General features: G+C 39.3%; 1 protein-coding gene across 1 annotated transcript in view; it reads left to right on the top strand.

Moving 5' to 3' along the window:
* Nucleotides 1-26,980, top strand: part of xkr6b (XK, Kell blood group complex subunit-related family, member 6b) — a 168,922-nt gene that overhangs the window by 126,923 nt on the left and 15,019 nt on the right. The window contains exon 2 of the mRNA XM_062044668.1: nt 21,558-21,754. Coding sequence (XP_061900652.1) covers nt 21,558-21,754 — 197 coding nt within the window. The remainder of the gene's footprint in view (nt 1-21,557; nt 21,755-26,980) is intronic.

Below are 26,980 nucleotides of genomic sequence, written 5' to 3' on the forward strand. Positions count from 1 at the left end.
GGTTTTTGGAAGTACTAATATCACTGAGTACAAACATTCAAGAGACTACACTACAGAAAGTAACCTTGGATGACTAAATGGTTTCGGGGGCAACATTTCCAGAAATCGTATATTCTGGAGAACATATGTCCTCCACTACAGACATTTAATTTTAGTCTATTTTATTTGACAAAAAGCCAACCAAAGATCATCTCTATGACAGCACTCTTGTGACGATCTGTCACTTCACATCTTCTGGTTGTGTTTCCTTGTTTGGTGTTTATTTCCTGTCGGCGCTCTTATTTTTGTTCCATTTCCTGCACGTCTCCCTGAGCGCTCGTTTCCCTCACCTGTCCCTGATTGGCAGCCTGGCACACCTGGCTGCTATTTATGCCTGCCTCGCCTGTTCCTCAGTGCTCAAGGATTGTTTATGTTAGGGACCTTTTGTGAGCGTTCCTCCTAAGTTTGAGTATAAAAAAAGACTCTTACCTGCACGTCGTTCTTCTGTTTCCTGCAACTTGGGGTCACAACTACCACAAGTTCCTCGCAGTGTTTTTAAGAATCTGCTGCAGAAAGTGAGTGTCTCATAAGTTTTTGGAGCTGAACTCGCGGGCCACCAGTTGAATAGCCCAAATGATGAAAAAGAGAAAATGGAACCTTGAGGAACACCACGAGTAGGACTTAAGAAGTTAAACAAATGACTACTAACTGAATCTGAAGTAAACAATTACAACATTACCTTTGTTACATAAATCAGATTATGAAAAAAAAAATGTGTAGCTGCCAATTTAAAGAGGTCATATTGACATTATTTTTCCTACTTTAAACACTTCCTTGTGGTCGACATAACATGTAATGGTGGTTCTTTGGTCAAATTTTGCATATATTATGTTTTACAGATTATTTTCTCCCCGCCATCTTTCTTGTAGTTTGTAGCGCTTCCATAGCGAGTCTACTGACAGATATAAGTTCGAACTAGCGTTGTCCCGATACCAATATTTTCAGTACTTTTCGATACTTTTTTAAATAAAGGGGACCACAAAAATTGCATTATTGGCTTTATTTCAACAAAAAATCTTAGGGTACATTAAACATATGTTTCTTATTGCAAGTTTGTCCATAAATAAAATAGTGAAAACATACTAGACAACTTGTCTTTTAGTAGTAAGTAAGCAAACAAAGGCTTCTAATTTAGTCTGCTGACATATGCAGTAACATATTGTGTCGTTTTCCATTCTATTATTTTGTCAAAATGATTAAGTAACTACAAACCCCGTTTCCGATATGAGTTGGGAAATTGTGTTAGATGTAAATATAAACGGAATGCAATGATTTCCAAATCCTTTTCAACCCATATTCAATTGAATGCACTACAAAGACAAGATATTTGATGTTCAAACTCATAAACTTTATTTTTTTTTTGCAAATAATAATTAACTTAGAATTTCATGGCTGCAACACATGCCAAAGTAGTTGGGAAAGGGCATGTTCACCACTGTGTTACATGGCCTTTCCTTTTAACAACACTCAGTAAACATTTGGGAACTGAGGAGACACATGTTTTAAGCTTCTCAGGTGGAATTATTTCCCATTCTTGCTTGATGTACAGCTTAAGTTGTTCAACAGTCCGGGGGTCTCCGTTGTGGTATTTTAGGCTTCATAATGCGCCACACATTTTCAATGGGAGACAGGTCTGGACTACAGGCAGGCCAGTCTAGTACCCGCACTCTTTTACTATGAAGCCACATTGATGTAACACGTGGCTTGGCATTGTCTTGCTGAAATAAGCAGGGGCGTCCATGGTAACGTTGCTTGGATGGCAACATATGTTGCTCCAAAACCTGTATGTACCTTTCAGCATTAATGTCGCCTTCACAGATGTGTAAGTTACCCATGCCTTGGGCACTAATACACCCCCATACCATCACAGATGCTGGCTTTTCAACTTTGCGCCTATAACAATCCGGATGGTTCTTTTCCTCTTTGGTCCGGAGGACACGACGTCCACAGTTTCCAAAAACAATTTGAAATGTGGACTAGTCAGACCACAGGACACTTTTCCGCTTTGTATCAGTCCATCTTAGATGAGCTCAGGCCCAGCGAAGCCGACGGCGTTTCTGGGTGTTGTTGATAAACGGTTTTCGCCTTGCATAGGAAAGTTTTAACTTGCACTTACAGATGTAGCGACCAACTGTAGTTACTGACAGTGGGTTTCTGAAGTGTTCCTGAGCCCATGTGGTGATATCCTTTACACACATGTCGCTTGTTGATGCATTACAGCCTGAGGGATCAAAGGTCACGGGCTTAGCTGCTTACGTGCAGTGATTTCTCCAGATTCTCTGAACCCTTTGATGATATTACGGACCGTAGATGGTGAAATCCCTAAATTCCTTGCAATAGCTGGTTGAGAAAGGTTTTTCTTAAACTGTTCAACAATTTGCTCCCGCATTTGTTGACAAAGTGGTGACCCTCGCCCCATCTTTGTTTGTGAATGACTGAACATTTCATGGAATCTACTTTTATACCCAATCATGGCACCCACCTGTTCCCAATTTGCCTGTTCACCTGTGGGATGTTCCAAATAAGTGTTTGATGAGCATTCCTCAACTTTATCAGTATTTATTGCCACCTTTCCCAACTTATTTGTCACGTGTTGCTGGCATCAAATTCTAAAGTTAATAATTATTTGCAAAAAAAAAAAAAAGTTTATTAGTTTGAACATCAAATATGTTGTCTTTGTAGCATATTCAACTGAATATGGGTTGAAAATGATTTGCAAATCATTGTATTCCATTTATATTTACATCTAACACAATTTCCCAACTCATATGGAAACGGGGTTTGTAAGTAAATTTTATTTATAAAGCGCTTTTCACAGATAAAACCACAAAGCGCTGTACAAACATAGGTGAAGTAAAACAAAACTTCAATTAAAACAACAGGGGCAACATCATAAAAAGCATACAAAGTGGATTCAAAATGATAGTTAAAAGGTGCATTCACTAAAAGCTTTACTAAAAAGTGAAGTTTTCAAATGTTTCTTAAAAGTTTCAACACAGTCAAGAACAAGGGGTAGAAAATTAGTTATTAATCTACTTGTTCATTTACTGTTAACATCTGCTTACTTTCTCTTAACATGTTCTATCTACACTTCTGTTAAAATGTAATTAAGTTAAAGTTAAAGTTTCAATGATTGTCTCACACACACTAGGTGTGGCGAAATTATTCTCTGCATTTGACCCATAATCACTTATTCTTCTGTTGTTTGGATGCTTTACATTAGTTTTGGACGATACCACAAATTTGGATACCAAGTCGTTGCAGGATCATACATTGGTCATATTCAAAGTCCTCATGTGCCCAGGGACATATTTCCTGATTTTATAAACATAATATAAAAAACATTTTAAATAAAGAAGATGTTTTGATGCCAAAAACTATCGATGTAATCATAGTAGTATCGACTAGATACGCTCCTGTACTTGGTATCATTACAGTGGATGTTAGGTGTAGATCCACCAATGGCGTTTGTTTGCATTTTGTCGCCGGTGAGCTACGGTGTGTAGTGAAGCATGTTTAGCTATTCCTCGTCCTGCAGGGATGATACTTGTAAGAAACTTACTTTATTTGTCGCCATGGAGGCGAGGATTAGGGATTTAGAAGTAGTTAAAACACTGCAGACTGCGGATGGACATAAGCCGCTAGCTAGCTAGCCATGTCTTAAAGCACCTCTTCCTGAGGGCGTTTCAGTGTTATAACTTCACCTTTATCGTTAGTTTTTAAGCCAAAATGCGTCCGTTCTCCCTTTTCTGTCTACACACTGTGTCTGCTTGTGAGTACTCTGTGATTGTGCGCTGCCGAACATGCTCCTCTGCTCGTAAACCAGCAATGTCACGACGGTTGGCGGGGGAGTGGGGGGACCGGTACTTTTTAGAAGCGGTATAGTACCGAATATGATTCATTAGAATCGCGGTACTATACTAATACCGGTATACCGTACAATCCTAGTTCGAACTATACACTACTTTGTATTAGAAATTGCAACGGCAGAGGATGCATGTGCATGTACGAGCCAGACTGCCTCACAACAAGAGGATAGAGGAAAAAGAAGAATCTTATTGAATAAATCGTCAGACTACAGTGGTGGACTCGCGCAAAGTACTTTGGGTAAATGTATACCGCTGACGTCATAGGTCAGAAAACATCCGGTTCAGAGAAAATACCAAATGACTCATTTGTAGAAAGTATGAAGGAAGGCAAGATTGTTTTATAAATATCTCTGCCATGCCTCCACGATTTAATTTCACATTTTTGGGACTTATGCAGACCCCAAATACACAAAAGAGCTTGGTTTTGAATAATAAGGCCCCTTTAACCCTGTAGGACCCCTTGTTGTAAAATTACAACGTTACCTTTAACCATCCTAAAAAACAATTTGTTATAATTTGTTATATATTTTGTACCACATTTACATAGTCATTGGGTCCTATTGTTCAGTCTCACAAGGCTATTGGATTGTACATTTGTTTATAAGTCACACCTTTTGGCCATGAACTCACACAACCTCTCAAGGTTTCCTTCGAACAACATCTATTAGTTTCATTGGACTGGATTATTCAGATTCAAGTAAGTAAAATGACTTTTATATATTTTTTGGTTGTTATTACGATGTCCAGAGCATGTACATATGTAGTTATTGTGGAACAGATGCATCAAATTTCATTTAGAGCTTGTTATATAATTGTTGTAATTATACAACACTGGGCGAATGTGGTAGTCAAAATAGCTGGCTTGTTGCAGTGGACTCAAACAGGTTGTATTCCCTCCACTACATCACTGCCTGAAGTATTTTCTCTATACATGGATGGTGTACATTCTACCCTTGTGTTAAGTTCTGGTGACTGATTTAAAAGTTGTATCTCTAAAAAATGTAGTTAATTGATCAGCCTGACATAAAATTCCATGACTTTGTCCACAAAGAAAATATCAACAGACAATTCAGTTCTGGGGAAAGGAATGTTCCTGAATGTGTGGATGTAATGGGGTATGCATGTTTTCCTTTTAGTATGATAATTAGAGCCATTAATCAATTTACATTTACATTGATGGAATTTGGACACTTTTGTCCAAAGCGACTTACCAGGCAGACACTATTGACTACCCTGAGCACTTGGTCCACCACCTGTTGCTGATGTGATGCCACGCAACAGATTCCAATCCCTGTTGACGTCATTACATTTTGTAAACAACATGACAGTATCTGAGACAGAAAAGAAAGACGAACTATGGAAACTCAGACTCTGGCTTGATTCATTCAGAGAGAAATGCCTACAGGTGGTACCAGAAGAACACAACTCTGTGGATGAGCTAATGATGCTGCAGACACTGCAATACAGGATACACCAACACACAATGCAGAAAGATTAAGATTAAAGATTAAAGTACAGTGTGATGTTCACCTTTGTTTTACAGATGACAGGGACTGTTTTTAGGACTTACACCACCAATGAAAGTCTTCATGACCAATGTCATGAAAAGAAAAAAAGAGGGGGGAAAAGCGTTTTTTTAAGAGTTTTATCTTGTTTCATATTGTTTATATTTGTAATAGATGACTTCATGAAAATATAACTAATGTGTGATTATTATTAATGGTATATACCAGGGGTCGGCAACCCAAAATGTTGAAAGAGCCATATTGGACCAAAAATACAAAAACAAATCTGTCTGGAGCCGCAACAAATTAGAAGCCATATTACATACAGATAGTGTGTCATGAGATATACATTGAATTTAGATGACTTAATGGAAACTAAATGAGCTCAAATATAGCTACAAATGAGGCATAATGATGCAATATGTACATACAGCTAGCCTAAATAGCATGTTAGCATCGATTAGCTTGCAGTCATGCAGTGACCAAATATGTTTGATTAGCACTCCACACAAGTCAATAACATCAACAAAACTCACCTTTGTGCATTCACGCACAACGTTAAGTTTGGTGGACAAAATGAGACGGAAAAAGAAGTGGCATAAAACACGTCCTAGAAAGTCGGAGAAAGTTATACATGTAAACAAACTAAGGTGAGTTCAAGGACCGCCAAAATTAGTAGGACAAAACGGCGCTCGCCAAATACTCGAATCAGTGAAGCATGTTTAATACAAACAGTGTGCTTTATAACAATTAGGGAGGTTTGTGTCATGTTTGTCCTCCTACAGAAACCATATTAAAACAAAAATTTTTTTTTTTTTTCCCTCATCTTTTTCCATTTTTCATACATTTTTGAAAAAGCTTCAGAGAGCCACTAGGGCGGCGCTAAAGAGCCGCATGCGGCTCTAGAGCCGCGGGTTGCCGACCCCTGGTATATACCGTTATGGGGATAAGTAAGCAATCGACCCTGCAAATGAACCCTTAGTTGTTCAGACAACGTGAGAACAAATACAGAAATTCTGCTCCCATCAAAGCCTACTACAACATTTCTCTAAAAACATACATAAACATTTTAATTTTTTTTAAACTCTTCAATTCCTACATCAAATGCCTCCTACAACAACATCTGAAAGGTCCAAAAAAAAAAGTTTAGGTTTTTCTATATTTGGGTCTTACAGGGTTAAGGGGGTGCCTTAAAGGCCTACTGAAATGACTTTTTTTTTTATTTAAACGGGGATAGCAGATCTATTCTATGTGTCATACTTGATCATTTCGCGATATTGCCATATTTTTGCTGAAAGGATTTAGTATAGAACAACGACGATAAAGATTGCAACTTTTGGTATCTGATAAAAAAAAGGCTTGCCCCTACCGGAAGTAGCGTGACGTAGTCAGTTGAACATACACGCAAAGTTCCCTATTGTTTACAATGATGGCCGCATGAAGTGAGAGAGATTCGGACCGAGAAAGCGACAATTTCCCCATTAATTTGAGCGAGGATGAAAGATTTGTGGATGAGTAAAGTGCAAGTGAAGGACTAGTGGGGAGTTGAAGCTATTCAGATAGGGAAGATGCTGTGAGAGCCGGGGGTGACCTGATATTCAGCTGGGAATGACTACAACAGTAAATAAACACAAGACATATATATACTCTATTAGCCACAACACAACCAGGCTTATATTTAATATGCCACAAATTAATCCTGCATAAAAACACCTGCGTGTTTGTTACGCTAGCTCCTAGCTCCTCTGCTAGCTCCTAGCTCCATAGAACACGCCAATACAATTCAAACACTTGATCAACACACACAATCACTCAGCCCAAAAGACCGTTCACCTAACCCAAGGTTCATAAAGCTTATATATTTTTAAAAAGTTACGTACATACGCAAAAAAAAGTTGCGCACATACGGTCAAGCGATCAAATGTTTAGAAGCCAAAGCTGCATACTCACAGTAGCACGTCTGCGTCTTTGTCATCCAAATCAAAGTAATCCTGGTAAGAGTCTGTGTTGTCCCAGTTCTCTACAGGCGTCTGTGTATCGAAGTCCTCCTGGTTAGAGTCTCTGTTATCCGAGTTCTTCCATCTTGACTGCATCTTCCGGGAATGTAAACAAAGAAGCGCCGGCTGTGTACTGTTGTTGCTGACTACGTTCGAAAAATACGTCCATTTCGCACCGACAACTTTCTTCTTTGCTTGCTCAGCTTCCTTCTCCATAATGCAATGAACATGATTGCAACAGATTCACGAACACAGATGTCCAGAATACTGTGGAATTATGAAATGAAAACAGAGCTTTTTCGTATTGGCTTCAATGTGGAAGGCATACCCGTGTTCGCCGGTCTACGTCACGCGCATACGTCATCCTCAGAGGCGCTTCGAACCGGAAGTTTAGCGGCAAATTTAAAATGTCACTTTATAAGTTAACCCGGCCGTATTGGCATGTGTTATAATGTTAAGATTTCATCATTGATATATAAACTATCAGACTGCGTGGTCGGTAGTAGTGGGTTTCAGTAGGCCTTTAAGGGTCACCTCAGTTACGTAAATCTTAAGTTTGGACCGTAGTGTTCTATGTTTGATGGCAAGGTTAAATGTTAATGCAAGGATCTGCCGATTTGTTTACAGTGGTCAGAGTTCCTCTATACAACAGGAGCACTTTTAGGAATTTTCTGCAAAAATGTTTGTCTCCCAAGTGCACAGCTTGTAAAGCAATCCAGATCAACTCTCCACTAAAAATGAGTCAACATACTTATTATTAATAATTATTGTCTTGCCACAAGTGTGTATTGTCAATTTCTGCTTGAATGAATGCAGTTAAAGTACTGTAAAATCCACCTTGGGTGTCTTGTAGAGCGCATTGAGCTGTGTGGGAAATTACAAGTCAATTTGACTCATGGCTATAGGATTGGTACATTTCACATTTGAATCAATATGGTACTAATTCCCGGTACCTGGCAATCCATCCAACCATCCATTTTCTACCGCTTATTCCCTTCGGGGTCGCGGGGGGCGCTGGAGCCTATCTCAGCTACAATCGGGCAGAAGGCGGGGTACACCCTGGACAAGTCGCCACCTCATCGCAGGGCCAACACAGATAGACAGACAACATTCACACTCACATTCACACACTAGGGCCAATTTAGTGTTGCCAATCAACCTATCCCCAGGTGCATGTCTTTGGAGGTGGGAGGAAGCCGGAGTACCCGGAGGGAACCCGCGCAGTCGATTGAATTAAATTAAATGTTAATTGTTTAAAAAACATTTAACACTGAGCTGTGCTGTCCAACTGATATGTAATTTTCTGTACTGTACTATACTATATTATATGGTTGACTCTGCATGCAGTTGCAATTCTAAGACATTAGATGGCAGTAGTGTATAGCCTATGGCAGGGGTCCCCAAACTACGGCCCGTGGGCCGGATACGGGAAGTCCCAAGTTAAAAAAATAATAATAATAATGGAAACATTTTTTTTTTAAAATATGTCCTTTCAAATTCATTTTCTACTGCTTGTTACTCTTGGGGTCTCCTAGCCGCTCAGGCAAATCATATTGTCTAAAAATGCATTTTCCCATCGATAACATGACATTATTGCGCTCGCGCCGCAGTGTCGAGTATGTATGTATGTGTATATATATATATATATATATATACACACACACACACAGCTCGGCTCCCGGACACATTTTTTTTAACCCAATGCGGCCCCCGAGTCAAAAAGTTTGGGGGCCCCAGGGCTATGGTGTTTTGCCTTAGTCAGGAAGTAATCTTTTCCATTAAGTTGAATGTGCAAGTCTTTTTTTGTATTTATTACACACCAGCTGTTTGATTTTAACCTGCATCTTAGTTGTAGTTTTCATTGCCAAATTTGGAGGTGTTGAAGTCGCCATGTAAAATGCTAATTGGTAGCAAGTCTATGGCAAATTTATTGTAAATTACCATCGAGCTAGCGCATTTTTAAAAGTGCTTGCAACCGGATGGGATGTCACTTGGTTTCAAAATATAACACTGTTTGATTTTATGAGAATAGGTACCAACAGACAGACGTTGATCAGTACCTATAACTGTACCAAATTCGGCATCCATCCGTACTTGTGGCTGTCCAACTTAGTAACAGTGCTTGTCAGAAAAATAACAACATGGTAGAGGGTGCATGTTTTGCCAGGCCAACTATAGGCTCTAAATGGACCAGAGTGTGTGTCCTCTAACAGTACCGCTGTTCCTAGATCAGATATCTTTATCCTCCCTTATGGCAGTGATTATGCCATAGATGACACGCTAGCTGAGTGAAGGTCCCACAGCTAAGTCCGATATGCACTCTGCGAGATGCGACCAGCGCCTTTGGGCCATTCCTGGGATGTCGGGATGGAAGGATGGGATAGAACGGAGATGACGTGACGGGAGCTGACAGGGATAGGCAGCGGCGGGATTCAGCACTTTGCTTTCGTGTCTACGCCAAATGTTATCCCTGCCCTTATCAACATCTCATGTGCTTTAAAGTAACAACTTATCAGCTACAGAAATTTTTTTTTTAAAATGTTTCCTTTTTTTTTTTCAATTGAGACAGATTATTTATGTATTTGATATTTGCATGCTTACTATAGTATTTATTTATTATTTATTTGTTCACTGTTCTGTTACACTCTGCAGCATCGCGTGGACATCGGGGGCGGTACCTCTGGATTGGCAGACCGGGGTGGTGGTTCCTCTCTTTAAAAAGGGGAACCGGAGGGTGTGTTGTAACTATCGGGGGATCACACTCCTCAGCCTTCCCGGTAAGGTCTATTCAGGTGTACTGGAGAGGAGGCTACGCCGGATAGTCGAACCTCGGATTCAGGAGGAACAGTGTGGTTTTCGTCCTGGTCGTGGAACTGTGGACCAGCTCTATACTCTCGGCAGGGTCCTTGAGGGTGCATGGGAGTTTGCCCAACCAGTCTACATGTGTTTTGTGGACTTGGAAAAGGCATTCGACCGTGTCCCTCGGGAAGTCCTGTGGGGAGTGCTCAGAGAGTATGGGGTAACGGACTGTCTGATTGTGGCGGTCCGCTCCCTGTATGATCAGTGTCAGAGCTTGGTCCGCATTGCCGGCAGTAAGTCGGACACGTTTCCAGTGAGGGTTGGACTCCGCCAAGGCTGCCCTTTGTCACCGATTCTGTTCATAACTTTTATGGACAGAATTTCTAGGCGCAGTCAAGGCGTTGAGGGGATCCGGTTTGGTGGCTGCGGGATTAGGTCTCTGCTTTTTGCAGATGATGTGGTCCTGATGGCTTCATCTGGCCAGGATCTTCAGCTCTCACTGGATCGGTTCGCAGCTGAGTGTGAAGCGACTGGGATGAGAATCAGCACCTCCAAGTCCGAGTCCATGGTTCTCGCCCAGAAAAGGGTGGAGTGCCATCTCCGGGTTGGGGAGGAGATCTTGCCCCAAGTGGAGGAGTTCAAGTACCTCGGAGTCTTGTTCACGAGTGAGGGAAGAGTGGTTCGTGAGATCGACAGGCGGATCGGTGCGGCGTCTTCAGTAATGCGGGCGCTGTATCGGTCCGTTGTGGTGAAGAAGGAGCTGAGCCGCAAGGCAAAGCTCTCAATTTACCGGTCGATCTACGTTCCCATCCTCACCTATGGTCATGAGCTTTGGGTTATGACCAAAAGGACAAGATCACGGGTACAAGCGGCCGAAATGAGTTTCCTCCGCCGGGTGGCGGGGCTCTCCCTTAGAGATAGGGTGAGAAGCTCTGTCATCCGGGAGGAGCTCAAAGTAAAGCCACTGCTCCTCCACATCGAGAGGAGCCAGATGAGGTGGTTCGGGCATCTGGTCAGGATGCCACCCGAACGCCTCCCTAGGGAGGTGTTTAGGGCACGTCCGACCGGTAGGAGGCCACGGGGAAGACCCAGGACACGTTGGGAAGACTATGTCTCCCGGCTGGCCTGGGAACGCCTCGGGATCCCCCGGGAAGAGCTAGACGAAGTGGCCGGGGAGAGGGAAGTCTGGGCTTCCCTGCTTAGGCTGCTGCCCCCGCGACCCGACCTCGGATAAGCGGAAGAAGATGGATGGATGGATGGATGTTCTGTTACAGAAAACAGGGAAATTGGATAAAATTGCTATGGTATGAAAAGGGGTAGGATTCAATAAGCTGTGCTTCTTCCTACTCCTTTTCGGACGTGCTGTAATGAAACAACTGGAATTGTGTGATGCATTACATTGTATCGTATGCATGTTCCAAATAAACTGAAACTGAACTGAACAACAATGTCATTGATTAGGCAGGTGTACCTAATGTTAAGGCAATCTTGCTGCGTTATTTAAAGGCCTACTGAAAAGAAATGTTCTTATTTAAACGGGGATAGCAGGTCCATTCTATGTGTCATACTTGATCATTTCGCGATATTGCCATATTTTTGCTGAAAGGATTTAGTAGAGAACATCAACGATAAAGTTCGCAACTTTTGGTAGCTGATAAAAAAACCTTGCCTGTACCGGAAGTAGCGTGACGTCACAGGTTGAAGAGCTCCTCACATCTGCACATTGTTTACACCAGCAGCGAGAGCGATTCGGACCGAGAAAGCGACGATTACCCCATTAATTTGAGCGAGGATGATAGATTCGTGGATGAGGAAAGTGAGAGTGAATGATTAGAGTGCAGTGCAGGACGCCAGGGTGTATCTTTTTTCGCTCTGACCGTAACTTAGGTACAAGCTGGCTCATTGGATTCCACACTTTCTCCTTTTTCTATTGTGGATCACGGATTTGTATTTCAAACCACCTCGGATACTATATCCTCTTGAAAATGAGAGTCGAGAACGTGAAATGGACATTCACAGTGACTTTTATCCCCACGACAATACATCGGTGAAGCACTTTAGCTTCGGAGCTAACGTGATAGCATTGTGCTTAACTGCGGATAGAAACAGAAGAAACATGCCCCTGACTGGAAGGATAGACCGAAGATCAACAATACTACTATTACTTCTACTATCAGGAGACACCGAACCAAACCCTGGACCTGTAACCACACGGTTAATGCTGTCCAGCCTGGCGAAGCCTAGCAATGCTGTTGCTAACGATGCCATTGAAGCTAACTTAGCTACGGGACCTCGACAGAGCTATGCTAAAAACATTAGCTCTCCACCTACGCCAGCTCTCATCTGCTCATCACGACCCGTGCTCACCTGCGTTCCAGCGATCGACGGCGCAACGAAGGACTTCACCCGATCATCGGTGCGGTCGGCGGCTAGCGTCGGATAGCGCGTCTGCTATCCAACTCAAAGTCCTCCTGGTTGGGTTGCTGCAGCCAGTCGCTAATACACCGATCCCACCTACAGCTTTCTTCTTTACTGTCTCCATTGTTCATTAAACAAATTGCAAAAGATTCACCAACACAGATGTCCAGAATACTGTGGAATTTTTCGATGAAAACAGACGCTGTTTGTATTGGGACACAATGGTGTCCCAATACTTCCGTTCAATCCGTGAAGTCACGCGCAAACATCATCATTCCGAGACGTTTTCAGCCGGATATTTCCCGGGAAATTTAAAATTGCACTTTATAAGTTAACCTGGCCGTATTGGCATGTGTTGCATTGTTAATATTTCATCATTGATATATAAACTATCAGACTGCGTGGTCGGTAGTAGTGGGTTTCAGTAGGCCTTTAAGTGATCCTTGTCTACGTTTGGTGTAGCTCTACTTACATGATCTGTGTCTGAGCCACCAGCAACAACATTAAACCCCAGCAGTGCATGTGGCGCTACTCAATCTGTTTTCCTCTGCCAAAGCCACTCATTTTTTACCATTAGCAACAGCTCTCAGGTAGCACTACTCCGGGGAGCAATGATCACATGACGCTTAATCGAGAAACATGGAAAACTGCAGTCTGGTGCGCTTTGTTTAATAGCAATTAATAGAAAAATCTATATTTCTGAATAGACAACAAAACTATCAATCAAAGTAAATCAATCCGAGATTGCTTATATAGCCCTTAATCACGAATGTCTAAAAGGGCTGCACAAGCCACAACGACATCCTCGGCTCAGATCCCAGATCAGGGCAAGAAAAAACTCAACCCAATGGGAACACCGTGAAACCCTGGAAGGGATCCCCTTGGGTGACCGGTGCAATGGATGCAGAGTGGATACGGTTAATGTGAGAGTCCAGTCCACAGTGGGGCCAGTAGGGGATCATCTTAAGAGACGTCACCAACTGATGCACAGAGGAGTGGTCCACCCCCCGGGTCCCGGGGTACAACTGGAGTAAAAATGACGTGTTGATGGAATTGCTTTTTTTTTTCCCTGTCACATGTTTGTGTTGCTAGGCAGAGTTCACAGGGCTCAAGCACAATTACCCTAGGGGCCATTGAAAAAAATGAGGCCGTATTGGATGACAAGCTACTCATAATTAATAAATTATTGCAATATTATTTTGATCAAAATCTACAAAAATATGAAGTAATGCTTAAATAAATAGTATGAAAATACTGTATCACCTATACACCAGACCTGGACAAATTATGGCCTGGAGGCCGCATGCGGCCTGTTCGGTTTTCAATCTGGCCCGCCGGACATTCCCAAATAATTTTTTAGATCTTTAAGATGGAAACTGCCGCTGCCGTTATGATGTGCAGTGATGTTTTCAAATTATCGTAAATCTTGAACTATACAAAGTATTTCAATGGTTACAATCTGCGCTTTTGCATGATATACTAGTTACTATGTTAATCTAAGTAGTTACTATGGTAATCTAATTAGTTACTATGGTCATCTAATTAGTTACTATGGTCATCTAATTAGTTACTATGGTAATCTAATTAGTTACTATGGTCATCTAAGTCACAGCAGCTCAGACGAGGCACCAAGCACTCTGTGGGGGGGATCGTTTCCACAGTGTTTCCAGAGCGAGCCTGAAAATGTTCACAACAAAGTTCTAAAGCTTTCTGATGTATCAGATGTATCAGATTGTAGGTTGGGGGTTTATTTTTTACCCTTCGCGTTCATTTTTGTTGCGTTTCGCTTGATGGTAAAATATGTCAATCGAGAGGGGGTGTGACGTTTATATGTTGTCAATATTCAGTGTTTTATCGTTCATAGTTAATATTGTAAATCCCACAGTCTTTATTTTCATGTACATTCTGGGTGACTCATTCAGTAAAAAAATGTAAAATTCCATTCCATTTTTAAGGCGGTCTGTCATAATGTTTTTAGCTTTCAATCAGACATTTGTTTTGTATTAATGTTCCTAAAAATAGATATACCGGCCCCCCAGACACATTGTTTCTCTAAATTTGGCGCCCCGGATCAAAATAATTGCCCAGGCCTGCTCTACACAAATAGTTAGCTTGTTACTAATTTATAATAATTTAGGAAAACCGCTCTAAAAGGATTATGAAATATATTTTTGTGTAGACATTTATATGTATGCATGTTTGGACTATTCCACCAAATCAATAGCATTTGTGTCCCCTGGAAATAAAATGTATAAATGCACGATAAACTAAATGTAGCATGTTTTTTGTTAAACACACTGTCCCGCACACGGGTCTGATTGCATATTTAGTAAATATGCTTTAAAAGAGTAGAAAATTACCATTTGTTGCCTTTCCCCGCTTTCTAAACTTATACTTTACCATGACATATCATCTTTTGAATCCTTCACAAATGTTATATTCTTTACCTATCTCTGTTAGTCCTAATATTATTTACTTTAAAAGAAAGAAGCTAAAATTCACTTTGATTAGGGTTTTCACTCAGTCCTGTTACCCTAACACAATGGTGTCATAGTCAAGGAATGAACTATCTATGGCCCCCGGGATGATATTTGATTAGTATTAGAACCGGCCCGCAGGCCACATCCGCCTGCTGCTGTTTTGCACGCACCAATACTCCATCAGTGTTGGCGCTAGGAATTTTCAAGTCATAAAAATGGGGTCCCACTTTTTCGTAAGCGTTTTGAATGTCTGCATTATCCTGTTATATCTCACATTGTATATTGTGTTTTGGAAAAAGGTTGTCATAAACGTTACTTAAAGGCCTACTGAAACCCACTACTACCAACCACGCAGTCTGATAGTTTATATATCAATGATGAAATCTTAACATTGCAACACATGCCAATACGGCCGGGTTAACTTATAAAGTGCAATTTTAAATTTCCCGCTAAACTTCCGGTTGAAAACGTCTTTGGATGATGACGTATGCGCGTGATGTAGCCAGTGAAACAGAAGTATCGGTACCCCATTGAAAACAATACAAAATAGCTCTGTTTTCATCTCATAATTCCACAGTATTCTGGACATCTGCGTTGGTGAATCTTTTGCAATTTGTTTAATGAAAAATGGAGACTTCAAAGAAGAAAGTTGTAGGTGGGATCGGTGTATTAGCGGCTGGCTGTAGCAACACAACCAGGAGGACTTACTTGGATAGCAGACGCGCTAGCCGACACTAGCCGACACTAGCCGCCAACCGCACGGATGATCGGTTGAAGTCCTTCGTCGCGCCGTCGATCGCTGGAACGCAGGTGAGCACGGGTGTTGATGAGCAGATGAGGGCTGGCTGGCGTAGGTGGAGCGCTAATGTTTTTATCATAGCTCTGTGAGGTCCGGTTGCTAAGTTAGCTTCAATGGCGTCGTTAGCAACAGCATTGTTAAGCTTTGCCAGGCTGAGAATTATTAACCGTGTAGTTACATGTCCCTGGTTTAATAGTATTGTTGATCTTCTGTCTATCCTTCCAGTCAGGGATTTATTTATTTTGTTTCTATCTGCATTTGAGCCAGATGCTATCACGTTAGCTCAGTAGCTAAAGAGCTTCGCCGATGTATTGTCGTGGAGATAAAAGTAACTGTGAATGTCCATTTCGCGTTCTCGACTCTCATTTTCAAGAGGATATAGTATCCGAGGTGGTTTAAAATACAAATCCGTGATCCACAATAGAAAAAGGAGAGAGTGTGGAATCCAATGAGCCAGCTTGTACCTAAGTTACGGTCAGAGCGAATAAATGTATGTCTTGCACTGCATTCTAGTCCGTCACTCTAACGTTCCTCATCCACGAATCTTTCATCTTCGCTCAAATTAATGGGGTAATCGTCGCTTTCTTGGTCCGAATCACTCTAGCTGCATTGAAAACAATAGGAAAATATGAGGAGGCGATCAACTGACTACGTCACGCTACTTCCGGTAGGGGCAAGGCTTTTTTTTATCAGAGACCAAAAGTTGCGAACTTTATCGTCGTCGTTCTATCGTCTATCGTCGCGAAATGATCAAGTATGACACATAGAATGGATCTGCTATCCCTGTTTAAATAAAAAAAATTCATTACAGTAGGCCTTTAATTCATTAAAAAAATAATACAAAAGAAAACAATTTTTATGTATATTTAAATATATTCATTTATAAACATTAATTCACTTCCTTCTTTCCTTCATGGATCTAAACTTTACCGCTGCCGGTATTTTTTCCATATTTTTATTGTAATATTTTCAGAATATGTTTGTTCTATTTATGGCAAAAGTAAGACAAATAAAACAATCTGAGGTTGTCTTTATTTTTTCGTTTTAATGCCATGATTTCAATAGTCCAGCCCAAGTGTGCACAGATTTTCCTCCCTGAGCTAAAATGAGTTTGACACCCCTGCCTTAACACATTAGTAACAAAAATATACATAAACATTCTGCTCTGAAATACTGTATAGTGCCCAGAAACCAATATATTTTTACACAATCTCATTGCAGATTGAAGGCAAATATATTTGTTGCTTTCATTTATTTAAATAAAAAGTCAGTGTTTTACTAATTAAAGTGCATTATACAAATACCCACACAATTCCTTATGACAAGAGACATCCATGTGTATTTTTTGTCATGGTCATATTAAAACAGGGTAGTAAAAATTGGAGAGCAAAGTGACGTTAAGAAATTTTGACAAAGTCGCAATCGGCGAGAAAACAGGTTTGCACATACTATCTCGTAAAATTTTGACTTTGTCGCGTAAAAAAGTGTTAATCTTGATGAATTGTATTTGAAAAATTGGTCATTTTTGAGTATCTTGTTAAATTCCAACTTTCTCTCATACAAACTCATCATTGTAATTTAAAAACTGAATACTTTATAAGTGCTCCTCGGTTTACGACAATCCATGTTACGATGTTTTGTGGTTATGAACGTTTTCCAGTTATTAAAAAAACAAATTTTGGTTTGTAAACACAAGATTCCACCGAGAAGTAGTTATAGCGCAAAGAACGCAGTAAAGCAGTGTGTGCTATAGCATACCGAGGAAGGATATCATCAGTTAACTTTTTGCACCTCATTATGTCTCCCGAGCGTGTGGCAGACTCTTCCTCGGCCAACATGCCCAACAAAAGAAAAGTGAAAGTAAAAAGTGAAGTGAAGTTAGACATCGAAAAATGCTCAGTGGCAAAGTGGACATTATCAATCAACATACATTTTTCATCACTTTCTTTGAAGCCAGTTTTATTAAGGAGTATTAAGAAAAAAGATGAATATTGTAAAATTAAAGAACATTTTAAATTGCAACATTTTCCTTGTAATTTCAAAACTATAATTTCATCATTTTGCAACTTTTAAAAAAATGTTTTTCATTTTTTTATGACATTGAAATTATTTTTTTATAATTTAATCTCATTTTCTAGTATTTGTCCTCACAGGTCATGATAATGACATAGTCACCTTCCATGTACATATCATGTTGCATAACACGATACACAGTACAATATGCTGAGGAGATCTCAATAATAATGATGATGATAATATTGGATTAGATTTATATTGGCGGGGATCACACCTGGAACCCTCCAATTGCTGGCACGGCCGCTCTACCCACCGTTCCACAGTGCAATACTGAACTTATGTGTGCAAAATTAAAGTGTGTTTTATTTTTTATTACTGTTTTCATGATTGTTTTATAGTGTGTTTTATTAGTCAATAGTTTGAGTTTAATTAGCCTTTTCACTGTCCTATTTTTACCTTTTCCAACCTTTTACAACAACAAAACTACATTTTAAACCTGGTGTATTTACCTTAGTGTATACCTGTTTTTACCGTGGCTTGGAAATGCAATGGTATTTCCTTCTGCAATGCATCTCTGATGTAAATGTTTGAATGCCAAATATAGAATTTATTTAGGGACGTCCGGTCAGGATACGCAGGTGAGGCGGTGCTTCACTTGACATGGTAAAAAAAAAAAAAAAGATAAAGCCATGAAATAAATATTAATATTTGCCCATTACACTGTGTTATACATTTATTATCTGTATAATTAGAATCGTTTAAAAACACTAAATTTGCACACATGCCGCATCTCATTCTTGCCTATGTGTATGGAAGCTTTAGGCCACAGGTGTCAAACTCAAGGCTCGGGGGCCAGATGTGGCCCGCAACATCATTTTATCTGGCCCGCAAACACCTGTAAATTATATGTGGCAATAAAGTACTTAATATTTTCTCACTAAATGTAATGCATTTTTTTTCAATTTGACAGAAAAAATATTTGTACTGCTTGAAATTGCATACCTTTTCAACTTTAATACTATCCAATATTGCAACAAATATTACAATATATTATCATACTTTCCAAACATGCTTTTGTCTAAATAAAGATACTTAACTTTACAGCAAACTACCCATTAAATTAATAAAAATGACAATACATTTTACATTGTCCTTTACAGCATGCTACTGTAAATTGAAAAAAAAAACTACTACTGTTTTTTGCGTTAAAATTCTGTTAACTGATCTGCCAGTCTTTGACTGTAAAATTTACGGTTGTTGTTTTTAACGGTGTATTACTGTAAATGGAAAGACGGTACATTTGTTTTTACGGTAGAAAAACTGGCAGCTAAGTTGCCAGAACAAAAAAATAACTTGTACTGTTTTTACATTAACAATATAATGTTGTAAAAACCAATGTAAATGTAATAGTTAAATTCTGCCAGCTTTTAACCCCCCCCCCCAAAATAGTGGTACTGTTTTTCCATTTACTGTACAATGTTGTAAAAAAACAAACAATTAAAAACACTATTTTACAGTAAAATTTTGGAATTGTAAAGTTTTTACTGTAAAATCGACAGTCTACAATTTATATAATTAATAATGAAATTCAGAGGCAAATTCATACATTATTCGCTGTTACAAACGGCCCTCTGATGGCAGACAAAACTGCCATGTGGCCCTCAATGAAAACCAGTTTGACATCCCTGCTTTAAAGGATAGGGGGTTTTTTATAAAAGTGAATTACTTTTTCCTGTTATTACTAACCTGTATCGCCAGTAATTGAAGCATAAGAATTAAAGTTAAAAAAATGTCTGAGTCTATGCTAACGCTACATAGCATTACATTTAGCCTGGATTTTGTGGCGTTACATTCAACACACACAGAAGCTAATGCAGACCTGGGCAAATTAATTAAATTAATGCGGCCCGTTAAGCTATTCAATCTGGCCCGCCGTACATTCCTAAATAATTTTTTAGATCTTTAAGATAGAAACTGTAGCTGCCATTATGATGTGCAGTGATGTTTTCCAGTCTTGAACTATACAAAGTATTTTAATGGTTGGAATCTGCGCTTTTGCATGATATACTAGTTACTATGGTAATCTAATTAGTTACTATAATAATCTAATTAGTTACTATGGTAATCTAAGTCACAGCAGCTCAGACGAGGCAACATGCAGTGTGGAACAGACCCGGAAGGAGATTTTTACAACAAAGGTCTAAAGCTTGGTGATATATCAGATGTATCAGATTGTAGGTGGGTTTTTTTTACTCTTCGCGTTCATATTTCGCCGTGTTTGTTGCATTTCGCTTGATTGTAAAATATGACGATCCAGAGGGGGTGTGACATTCCTATGATGTCAATATTCAGTGTTTTATCGTTCATAGTTGATATTGTAAATACCACATTCTTTATTTTCATGTACATTCTGGGTATTTCATTCAGTACAAAAATTTTAAATTCCTTTACGTTTTTTAAGGCGCTCTGTCATAATGTTTTTGCATTCAATCAGACATTATTGTGAGTTTTTGTATTAGTGTTCCTAAAAATAGGACCCAAACACACATACTGTACAGCACATTTTCACAGTTTATATGTATGTGTATACATTAATACTTACATTATATATATATATATATATATATATATATATATATATATATATATATATATATACACTACCGTTCAAAAGTTTGGGGTCACATTGAAATGTCCTTATTTTTGAAGGAAAAGCACTGTACTTTTCAATGAAGATAACTTTAAACTAGTCTTAACTTTAAAGAAATACACTCTATACATTGCTAATGTGGTAAATTACTATTCTAGCTGTAAATGTCTGTTTTTTGGTGCAATATCTACATAGGTGTATAGAGGCCCATTTCCAGCAACTATCACTCCAGTGTTCTAATGGTACAATGTGTTTGCTCATTGGCTCAGAAGGCTAATTGATGATTAGAAAACCCTTGTGCAATCATGTTCACACATCTGAAAACAGTTTAACTCGTTACAGAAGCTACAAAACTGACCTTCCTTTGAGCAGATTGAGTTTCTGGAGCATCACATTTGTGGGGTCAATTAAACGCTCAAAATGGCCAGAAAAAGAGAACTTTCATCTGAAACTCGACAGTCTATTCTTATTCTTAGAAATGAAGGCTATTCCACAAAATTGTTTGGGTGACCCCAAACTTTTGAACGGTAGTGTATATAGATAGATAGATAGATAGATATACCGGCCCTAGACACTTTTTTTTCTCAAAATTTGTCCCCCTGAGTCAAAATAATTGCCCAGGCCTGGTCTAATAGAACTCAGTGGGCGGAGACTAATGTAAGGTCTGTGTTGTGTCATTAGGAACAGGAGTAGGGGCAGGTGGTGGATGTGAACTTTTTCCATGTGACATTTACCAGTCTGAGTGAAAATGTCAGAAAATACCAGCATTTACCTCAACATACATTGCCTCTCACAGCTACAAAGATTCCTAGCGACACTAACCCCATTATGCTTCTCAACTCCCGCTGCCCTATGGAAGACCACCACCACTTCATCGTTACGTTTGAGGCTGCATGGCTAAAAATCGTTGTCCTCCGCGGTCTCCTCCTGGATAAAATTAATCTCCATCTCTCTAAATTGTAATACTTAGTGTCTCTGTCCGCAGGTACATCCGCACCATGTACCTGGGCATCCAAAGCCACCGGCAGAAGGAGAACCAGCGGCGCTTTTACTGCGCCATGATGTACGAGTACGCTGACGTCAACATGCTGCGACTGCTGGAGACCTTCCTGGAGAGCGCGCCTCAGCTGGTGCTGCAGTTGTGCATCATGATCCAGAGCAACCAGGTCGAGTGGCTGCAGTGTAAGTCACACCTGTCAACTCCCGTATTTTGCTCCTCTTCCGGTTCTGTTTGTTTTCCCGTAAATACATTTTCATGGGAGAGAGAAGCAAAAATATTTTCAGCTTCCGGTTCACTCAGTAACAATTGGCGTAACACATAATGTCGCCCTTCAAAATAAAAGTATGTTAGTAAAATAACAGTTGCACCACAGAATTGCAATTGAGTTTTTGCACCAGCACCTTCTCGTTAACAATGTTAAAGTTAAAGTACCAATGATTGTCACACACACAGTAGGTGTGGTGAAATTATTCCCTGCATTTGACCCATCACCCTTGATCACCCCTAATTTCTACTAACTTGAAGTCATACCTTTATGTTTATCACCCCACAAACCCCTATATGCACGTTTTTTTGAGTCGTATTACCCGCAGCGTGTTAAACGTGGTTACTTCTTTTTTTTAGTTGGTTGGGATACACAAATATGTGAAATATACATTTCTGAATTATTTAAATCAGGGGTGTCAAACATACGGATCAGGCCCGCGAACAGGTTTTATTTGGCCCGCGGGATGAGTTTGCTAAGTATAAAAATTAGCCGAAATTTTGGAATAAAAGAAACAGCTGTTCTAAATTTGTCCACCAGATGTCGCAATTGCAATTTTTTGTATCTTTGTAGATGATGCTACATATGTACAAAAAAATAAACCACATGATGTCGAGGAAAATGGGCAAACTACATAAATAACATCCTGTAATTTGATTTTGATATTATTTTTTCATCTTGATAGATTAAAAATTAACACCAATGAGTTGACTGATTAACATTATCACATAATTTATTCAGAAAGTATAAACAACGGGAAAAAAAGATAGAATACTATTAACCGCACGCAACATGTAAGTGTAAAAAAACGACATTATGATTTTGTACATTTTCAGAATGTGCTTGTTCTATTTTTAGACAAAGAAAACAATCTGAAGTTGTCTTTATTTTTAAGTTACCGTGCCATGGTTTTACCAGTCTGGCCCACTTGGGAGTAAATATTTCTCCATGTGGCCCCCGATCTAAAATGAGTTTGGCACCCCTGATTTAAATGATCATATTTCATGTTAACACCCAATATTAGGAAGAGGGGGGGTCAGACAACAAAACACATTTTTTTCAGTCTTCAAGGTAGTTTAAATTTATATTTTCAAATGTATTCATCAAAAATGCAATCAGGTGAAGATGCGGGATAGTTGGCTTAATAAAAAAAATATGATTTTACGGTTGCTTTTACTGTGCATTTATACATTCTATTTCCTGGGGGCACAAATTGCACTGACTCAATGGAAACGGCCAATGAATTGACCTGCATTGGATTGCTTTTAGCGTCTTTAATGCACAGAATGTATCCGAGTCTCCCCGCATCTCTCACTTTTTATGTATTTGTCCCTCAGTGACAAGGTGGGACCCTCTTTCTCTTTCTTTCTTGCCACCTGATCAACTATTGTTACAATGGACGCTGTAAGATCCAATTTCAAACGATCATCGCTCTTACTTCTGTGCTTCTAGTGTGCAATACAGACCCCCCCCCCCCTCCCCAAGGAAGGCTATCCAATCACAACAAGCCATATCTCCTTTCTGTCCGCTATTATCAATAAAGTACTATCTATCTATCTATTAAGATGTTACCTGCTGCTTTTGCATGTGAAAGATGGATGTGGTGCATATTTGTTTTCTATTTAATTTAGAGAAGTCAGTATGCAGCTTGTATTGCCGTATAGATTAGATATCCACACACAGCCATTATTGTCTAAATAAGTGGCAACACAGGTGAGTACCGCTCACATTGAGCATGGCGGCTATTAAAAACACCCGTGGTGTGTTTGGCAGAGGTGGGTAGTAACGCGCTACATTTACTCTGTTACATCTACTTGAGTAACTTTTGGGATAAATTGTACTTCTAAGAGTAGTTTTAATGCAACATACTTTTACTTTTACTTGAGTATATTTATAGAGAAGAAACGCTACTTTTACTCCGCTCCATTTATCTACATTCAGCTCGCTACTCGCTACTGATTTTTAGCGATCTGTTAATGCACGCTTTGTTTGTTTTGGTTTGTCAGACAGACTTTCAAAGTAGGATCTATTCTATCGCATGCCTGCGTTTCACCAATCAAATGCAGTCACTGGTGACGTTTGACTCCGTTTCACCAATCAAACAGAGCCACAGCACGTCGCGGTAAGTAACGTTAGTAGATATTTTGGCTGTCACCGTAGGCTGATGTTAGCTTCCCTGCTATGAATCACTGTCAAATGTACATCGTGTGGGGACATTTATTAACGCACTGCAGCCTCATAGACACACACACACACACACACACACACACACACACACACACACACACACACACACTCGCATTCATAGAAACACCAATGAGTGTGGTCCCAGATGCCGCCCACACCTATCAGTTTATGGTTTGCGTAAAGGCTAACTTTTTATTTTCCTTTGTAATCTCGGCCTACTGAACCTATGATGATGTTAAGTTATTGTGGCTCAATTTGCCTTAATTTTTTTTATGTTAATGTATTATTATTTAATATATATTATTGTTTGCTCTTGAATGCATAATAATAGTCCCCTCAATTCCCCCCAAAATGGATTAACTCGCTGGAATAAAAAAGACAATATAACATACATCCATAAACGCGGATGCATATGAAAAAGTGCAATATATTTATCTGTACAGTAACCTATTTATTTATTTACATCTGCACCTTATTGCTTTTTTATCCTGCACTACCATGAGCTAATGCGACAAAATTTTGTTCTTATTTGTACTGTAAAGTTCAAATTTGAATGAGAATAAAAAGGAAGTCTAAGTCTAAGTTTTAGTTGCTTAAGAGATATTCCTGGCTCTGAATTTGCTCATTGCTATTTTTATGTTTTTGTGCATTATTTGTTGCCGTCATCATTAAACGAACAGGTTACTCATCGGTTACTCAGTACTTGAGAAGTTTTTTCACAACATACTTTTTACTTTTACTCAAGTAAATATTTGGGTGACTACTCCTTACTTTTACTTGAGTAATAAATATCTAAAGTAACAGTACTCTTACTTGAGTACAATTTCTGGCTCCTCTACCCACCTCTGGTGTTTGGACTCGTTATCATGTTGGAAAAACACCATGCTGCTCAGTTTGTGCTTCAGAATGTCACAGTACGGAGAATCAGAATTTATGTTTCACCCTCAGAATCGTTTCTCCCCCTAGCACTCATGCTGTCACCTAGATAGAACATGACCCCCACCACCATTAATGATCTTGTTACTCACTTGTGTTGTCAGCTATATAATAACGGCTGTGTGTCAGGAGCAAAATCTACATTGCTACATGGCTAGGGCTAGATTTTCAGTAGTCGATAAGGACACCTGTGTTTTTCCACGATACTTATTCGATACCATGATAAAATAAAAAGTGAACACTTGTTCATTTAAATTCAGTACATCATTTAAAAGTGTTTCGAAGTGTCAAGTATTTTAGATCCTTAAGATCATCATTTAAGATCCAGGTAAAACAAGCAGTGATCTATAGCCTCTGAATACCTCAAAACAATTGCTATTGTGCTCATAAATATGTTCATAATTACCAACAATACACAACTATTTTACATTCTAACTAGAATTTGAAATTCCGGGGGGAAATTCCTGGTAATTCCGGGAAAACTGGGAATTTTGGGAAAGGGAAAACATATTTTGCGGTCGATATATTGGAAGAGTAGTGTGGGTGGATGGTTGAAAGGTCGGAATCACGTTTATAAATTGCGCAACATTTCGAGAATTTAGAAGTACATTGTAGAACTATGAATATGTCCATTCATGTGGGAATTTCCTGGAAATTTCGGGAAAATTCCCAGAATTCCTGGAATTTTTTTGAACGCGTAAATGGCTTGATTGTTTAAGGTGAGTGGAGTGTGTGGATGGTGGAACGGTTCGAATCGGATGAGAAATGTGGGATATGCAATAGATTGTATAATGCCCATTCATTGTCAACGGGGAAATAATTCCAGGAAAACTGGGAATTTTGGGAAAGGGAAAACATGTTTTGCGTTCGATATATTGGAAGAGTAGTGTGGGTAAGCGTTCATAAATGGTGCAAAATTTGGAGAATTTAGAACTACATTGTACAACGATGAATATGTCCATTCATTTGGGAATTTCCTGGAAATTTCGGGAAAACCGGGAATCTTTGTAAATATTGATAGTAGCACAATTGTCCTAAATGATATGAATGGGTTGGTGTTCGAATTTTTGGAATCAGTTGAAAAATGTTGATGTAGCAACAGTTTGAATTTGGGGGGATTTGTTGTCCAAACTAAGAGGCATGTTTTAAAGGTATAATGGTCAAAAACGGTTGAAAAATGTGGACTGTGAAAACTTTCCAGGAAGAGGTGTAAATAGGGCTCTGGAAAACCAGGATTCCGGGAATTTTTTTTAACTTGTAAATGGCGTGATTGTTTAAAGTGAGTGGAGTGTGTGGATGGCGGAACGGTTTGAATGGGGTGAGATATGTGGGAGTTGTGCATGTTTGAAAATTGTCTCGTTCATTTTCATTAGGCAAAATGTCCCAGAAAACCGGGAATTCTGGGTAATTCGGGATTTTGTGTGGAGCTTGCGATTTCCGGTCAATCCAAACATTGTTATACTTCAACGGTTCCAATCGGATGAAAATTTTGCAGCGAAATAATAATAAATAGATTATTTTTTTGGTGTAGAATCTTATATGTGTGGATGCTTGGACATTCACACAAAAAGAAAAGCAGTGGTTGTGGAGCCTTCAAATATTTAAAATGCTAAATATACTTTCTAATATTCTTTCAATATGTTGGTAGAGTGACATCATCATGTTGTTTGTAATGACATAGGCTAATAAGAAAGATACAACTTATATTTAGAGACAAATCTTTGTGTTTATATTTATTAGTATCAACATTTCAGCCTTTTCTCATTAAGTTATGCCTTTTTGCTGTCTTTTTGCATTTTCCCAGTTTATTTTGTTCATTTTATTTTTCAACATTTACCAAATGTTTCTTCCTGGAGAAATAAGTAAAGCAGTAGTGTTCAAAGTCTTGCCAAACCACAGAAAAGTCTCTAATCTGTGTTTCCCTGCAAGTGATAAAAACGTTGAGTCTGTACGCTGTGGGCTTGTGGTGGCGGATCTCTGCTCTCACTCACGACGTAATTACTTTTGTGACTGCTTGTAT

This window comes from Entelurus aequoreus, linkage group LG04 (genome assembly GCF_033978785.1).
Source record: "Entelurus aequoreus isolate RoL-2023_Sb linkage group LG04, RoL_Eaeq_v1.1, whole genome shotgun sequence".
NCBI lineage: Eukaryota > Metazoa > Chordata > Actinopteri > Syngnathiformes > Syngnathidae > Entelurus > Entelurus aequoreus.